At 38.5% G+C, this 5,660-nt stretch overlaps 1 protein-coding gene across 3 annotated transcripts in view; it reads right to left on the reverse strand.

The window, feature by feature from the left end:
* Positions 1–3,214: 3,214 nt before the first annotated feature.
* PTGR2 (prostaglandin reductase 2) overlaps positions 3,215–5,660 on the reverse strand; it is a 28,982-nt gene continuing 26,536 nt past the window's right edge. For all 3 annotated transcript variants that reach the window (XM_045287977.1, XM_045287978.1, XM_004698704.4), the window contains 2 exons: positions 4,907–4,946; positions 3,215–3,833 (listed from right to left, as the gene is read on the reverse strand). In XM_045287977.1, coding sequence (XP_045143912.1) covers positions 3,757–3,833; positions 4,907–4,946 — 117 coding nt within the window. In that variant the 3' untranslated portion in view covers positions 3,215–3,756. The remainder of the gene's footprint in view (positions 3,834–4,906; positions 4,947–5,660) is intronic.

Raw genomic sequence — 5,660 nt, forward strand, 5'->3', positions numbered from 1 at the left:
TTTTGAGAATGATGAGGGCAATGAATGTACAAATGCGCTTTACACAATTGATGTGTGTATGGATTGTGATAAGAGTTGTATGATCCCCTAATAAAGTGATTTTAAAAAATGTTGAAAAGCAACAACAATAAAAAAAAGTAACTCAAAAGGGCCCCTAATAAAACGATTTTTTTAAAAGTGGCGGTGGGAATGGTTTCTAAGAAAGGGTTTCTCAAGGTAAACACAAGCCTTGCAGACAGGTTTATCAATAGACATAAGGGTATTAGGGGCACCGGAATCAATAATGAATAAACAAAGGAGAAACAGGCTTGGGAAGATAATTCTTCAGATAAGGGTTTGTTTGAGTTACTGACAGGATATTAGATTACAGTAAAGGTCCAGAGCTCAGATAAGAAGGTAGAAACAAATGCGAGTTACTACTGAGAAGAGAGGCAGTCCACTGGGGTAGGCGGGGATCCTGGAAAAGTAAGAAGAGAGGGCAGCTTGAGTCAACAGGAGTGACCAACACAATTTGAGTCGGTTTATGACAAATTTATACAAAAGTAAATTGCAAGGTGTAAACAAGTGACCAGGAGCCCTGATTGGTTGCTTAGTGGTTACCCGATGAGCTGCTAACTCCAAAGTCAGCGGTTCAAACTCTCCAGCCGCTCCCATGAGAAAGAAGGCTTTCTCTGATGCTAAAGTTATAGTCTCTGAAACCCAGTAGTATTACTGTCCTATAGGGTGCTATGAATCAGAATTAACTCAATGGCCGTGAGTTCTGTTTGGAAACAAATGTCCATCAAAGCACAACTCGCAGAAAAACATCCGTAAGTTTACTATTGTAAAATATTGATTACAATCAATACAGCAAACTCTCCTTTAGAAGTATAGCAGTTAAGTCTTGAGCATACATGCCTGCAGCCATTAATACCCCCAGTCCTGCCACTTTCTAAACTGTCTAAATCGTTGTAATCACCGAAAAATTCAAATGACTTTTTTGAAAGCTCACTTTACATCACCTTTTTTTTTTTAATACCTCCACCAGCATCCATTTTCACTTGAAATCAGGATTTTTGTATTTACAATAAAAAGGGAAACAAGAGTTCAGCAGTTGTTTTGCAGCTCCCTAGTTAGAGGGATGTGGCAGTCACCTAATCCGGTGTCGATTTAAGGATTAAGAGCGTTGGGGTGGAGTCTAGGCTGTCAATCTGGAGCTAGCCAATGAGACTTCTGTGTGGGCATGGCCTTCTCCTGAGAATTCTGAGAAATTTGGAACTTCTTGGGAGGCAGAAGACACCTCTCTGCCACTCCCTGGGAGACATTGCAGAAGACAAGCCACGTGGACACAACCAGACCTTGGAAGCCGGAGAAGCCACAGAGACCCATGCCAGCACTGAGATGCTTACACTGGACCCAAAGACTTTCTTCCCACTGGCTTGTGATCGTCCTTCATTTGGCTTCATTGCATGTGTTTTGTGAGTCTGAAGAGGACTTTATAGATTGGTATTGGACATATGGGCTAATATCAGACTTATGGCCTTGGACTGGACTTGGTTGGGATGTTTTCTCATGTTCAGTTCCTCTTGTATATAAATCTTTCTTATACACGTGTCCATGGATTTGTTTCTCTAGTCTACCCAGACTAACACAAGGTAGCACACATCTAATCAATGGGCATTAGCCATAGGCCTAGTTTGAACTGAAAACTTTTGTATTAACTTTTAATTCTCATTTTCTACTTTTTGAAGCCGCACACATTAGTTTTATGTTACCGGGTATGAGTTGGTAGGCTATTTTTTTTAGGTCTGTGAACGCTCAAAAATTGTTTTCCCATAGAAATGGTAGTTATTTCTTTGCTTTATGCTGCTTTGGCTTAAGATTTCATAGGCACTTTTGAACAGCAGGGAAAATCTATCTATTTGCCCTCTAAATACAACTTATTTGACAGCGTGGGCTTACTTGCTTAATGCTCTTTAAATTTCTAAGCCAGATAGTAAATTATTTGGCATAACACCAGTATATTGTCATGCAGTGTTTCCCAAAGCAGGTGATTACCACCCGCCCTGGGGAATGTTGGAATGATCCAGGGGGGCTGTGAAAGCAGATACCTATACTTTGTTCTGGATTATACTACAAAAATGTGTCATTGTCGGATGCCAAGTAAGTTTGTTTTCTGAAAAAGGGGTAGTGGGAGTGGTGTTAGGTGCCTTCAAGTTGGGTCTTCCTACGTAGCTACCCTACGGCCTACAGTACAAAACACCACCCAGTCCTGGGCCATCCTCAAAACTGTTCGTGTTTGAGCCCATTGTTGCAGGTACCATGTTAATCCATGTTGTGGGTCTTCCTCTTTTTCACTGGCCCTCTCAAGTAGATGTCCTCTTCCAGGGACTGGTCTCTCCTGACAACAGGGCCAAAGTAATGAGACCAAGTCTCACCATCCTTCCCTTTCAGGAGCATTGTCTGTACTTCTTCCAAGACAGGCTTGTCTGTCCTTTGGCAATTCACGTACTTTCACTGTTCTTCATGAGCATCATAATTCAAATGCATCAATTCTTTCTTCAGTCTTCCTTATTCAGTGTCCAACTCTCACATGCATACGAGGAAATTGAAAATACCATGGCTTGGGTCAGGGGGCACCTCAGTCCTCAGAATAACTTCCTTGCTTTTCAACACTTTAAAAGAGGTCTAATGCAGCACATTTACACGGTACAATGTGTCATTTGCTCTCTTGAATGCTGTTTCCTTGAGCATTGATTATGGATCCAAGCAAGACGAAATCCTTGACAACTTCAATTTTTAGTGCTTGTCTTAATGAAAAATACTTTGAGTTTCATTCTGACAGTTTCTGCCTTACACAGATGTATTCACATACTTGCCAAAGTGAAGCATAGATGGTCATACAGATCTTAAATTCTAGTAGTAGAGAGCAAAAATGCATGGAAAATTCAACTAGATGTGATGCCATAATCATGTTCCAAATTCCAAGGCTGTGGATAGTAGCCATACCTCTTTCTTTCCCTCCCCTTCTCCAAAGCTCGCATCCTCTTACCCACCAGCCCAAGCTTTTCCCATTAGTGCCTTTTTGTTGTCCTGAGGAAAACTAATCTCTCCCTGGGTGCCAGGCACATGGGCATCCAGAAGGTCCCCACCAGAAAACCCTATGCCTCCAATTTACTTTGTCATTAGAAATAAAGTGTTGTCTTTATTGTAAAGAAAACTCCATGACAAAATGTATGTTTACGAATCAGAGGGTAAATCCCATTTAATGGGGAAGTACAAATTATGTGATTCAACAGCTGGAAGATACAGACAAGTCTCAGAAAGGATGAGCTTGTTTGGCTATTTTGAAATTCTGCCAAGATTGGCTTCCCCAGGAGGGGTAAGGCTATTCAAATAAGCTTGTCACTTACTGCTACAAAAATGTTCAATTTTAATATTAGCATTATAGAAAAAGATCTGAACTAAAAAGTTCTATCTTAAGCATTCTATTATTCCAAATTAAAATATAATTTATGTCCCATTTTATAACATTCATAAAAAGTTGCATCAAACTTGTAGTGGCTTTAGGATATCTAATAAAAATTTTGAAATAGTAGTTTTAGCAGAGAAAAAAAAAAACTAAACACATTGATTTCAACCTATGTACCTATAACCGTGCTACTATTTAAATTCAGAATTATCCACACTAAATTTAAAATGGGGTGTGTTTGTTTGGTAACTGTACAAAATGGGGAGAAATCAGTGTGACTTCCTGGATGATTGCTCTTCCAGAGGCTACAAAGTGAATTCTTCTGAAATGCAAACTATCTGCTTTCCAATGTTACCTCCTGTCATCAAAGCCTGGAATGCAGCTAGAAAAGAAAAAGACAAGGTTATCTGACAAGATCAATGGCCCTTTTACTCAGAAGGCCAGACTAACAAAATACATACAATAGGTTTGAATAATGTCTTCAGTGATTTAAATATAAATACAGGTCATTGCCAAGAAGCCTCAAACAAGACACTGACCAAGTTTCAGCACAAACTAACCCAATCAGCACATTAAAACCCTGTTTTCACACCAATGAGAAAGGTTTGTCTTTCACACTGAGACTGTGGGAAGAAAATAAGGACAGGAACAAAATGTCAGCACAAATGTCAAAAATATTAGGAACCTAATCATAAAGTTTTACTAAGTGAAAGATCTATTTTTTTATACCAGACCAATGAATGAAATTTATACTTCTGTTTAGTAAACACTACCCAAGTGTACTAAAATATTTTCTAAAGGAGGAAAGAAATCAGTTTGACTTAACTTGTGTTTCACTTGAAGTGAAAGAAAATGCTGGAATCTTTATCTTATGCAAAAATAAGAAAAATTAAATATTGAAAAAAATTTAAATATCATCTTAGGGTGCCTCAAACCAAAATCACTCGTTGCTGAGAGTTGATTCTAACGCACAGTGATCTCATTCACATGTCTCCAGAGTAGAACTGTTCTACTGGATTATCTCGGCTATCATCTGAGGGAGGCAGACTGGCAGGATTCCTTCCGAGGGGCTGCGGGTTGGTGGGAAATGCCCATCCTGAGGTGAGTTGCCAGTGGCACACTGCTTGTGCTGCTCAGCTCAAGGCCTTCCTGTGACACACCAAGACCATTCAATCCAGGCTGCAGGCTTTTTTCACAAATCTTGCATTCTTTTTTTTCTCAAAAAATTATTTATAGGTTTTTAATGTTGTTGTTTTTTTTTTAACCATTTGAAATGTGAGAACCAAATCTCTTAAATACCAGAAAGTTGGAATTCCATGAAGCTTAAGATGCTCATGAAGTAGGATACTTTCTCAGGGCAGAAAAGAAATGGTGAAACAAAACTCTAAAGTGGTGACATGAAAAGAAAAATGGAATACTGAGAATATGTTCTAAATAAGTCCATATTAATCTTACCTCCCATGTTTTCCAATCCATGGAGTATAGTTTCTTTGATCTGTAAATCAAAATAGCTAGATTTAATATTCTTTAGATCTGTTTCTATTTAATAGTTTGCATTTTTTGCAAGAGGTAGCATTAGTGCTTAGTACTTTCTGTCTAAACATAGAAAAATTATATCATGCAGGTAGCTCAGGAAAGCTTTTACTAACTTTAAAAAATAAAATCCTATTTCTCTATTGTCTAATCTTCAGTTGGCAGCTACACAACCTCTTAAAAAAAAAAAAGTCCATAAGCACACCTACATACAATTTTGCAGACCCTGTGCATGTTTCAAGAACATCCTAGGTCAGGATATGCAAATCCTAGATTAGTAACTCCTGGTTTTCAACCAACAACCAAGAGATACAGCAGAAAGCCCAAGAAAGGCAGGAAGGAAATGGGGTAGCAAAGTGGTAGGGATATAGGGAGGTGCTTACAGTTCTTTTTTTTTATCCCCACTGCCCTCAGATTACTGTTCTTACAGTAGCTTTAATAACTTGATTCAATGAATTATTACAATTTTTGTTGGCTTACTTTTTATTGATTGGTTTTTATGTATTTATTTATTTTTAATCATTTTATTGGGGGCTTGTACAACTCTTATCACAATCCATACATACATCCATTGTGTCAAGCCCGTATGTACATTTGTTGCCCTCATCCTCAAAAAATTTGCCTTCTGCTTTAGCCCTTAATATCAGTTGTTCATTTCCCCCCTCCCTCATGAACC

The sequence above is a fragment of the Echinops telfairi genome, unplaced genomic scaffold (assembly GCF_000313985.2).
Source record: "Echinops telfairi isolate 266 unplaced genomic scaffold, ASM31398v2 ScPeMD7_18;HRSCAF=68, whole genome shotgun sequence".
NCBI lineage: Eukaryota > Metazoa > Chordata > Mammalia > Afrosoricida > Tenrecidae > Echinops > Echinops telfairi.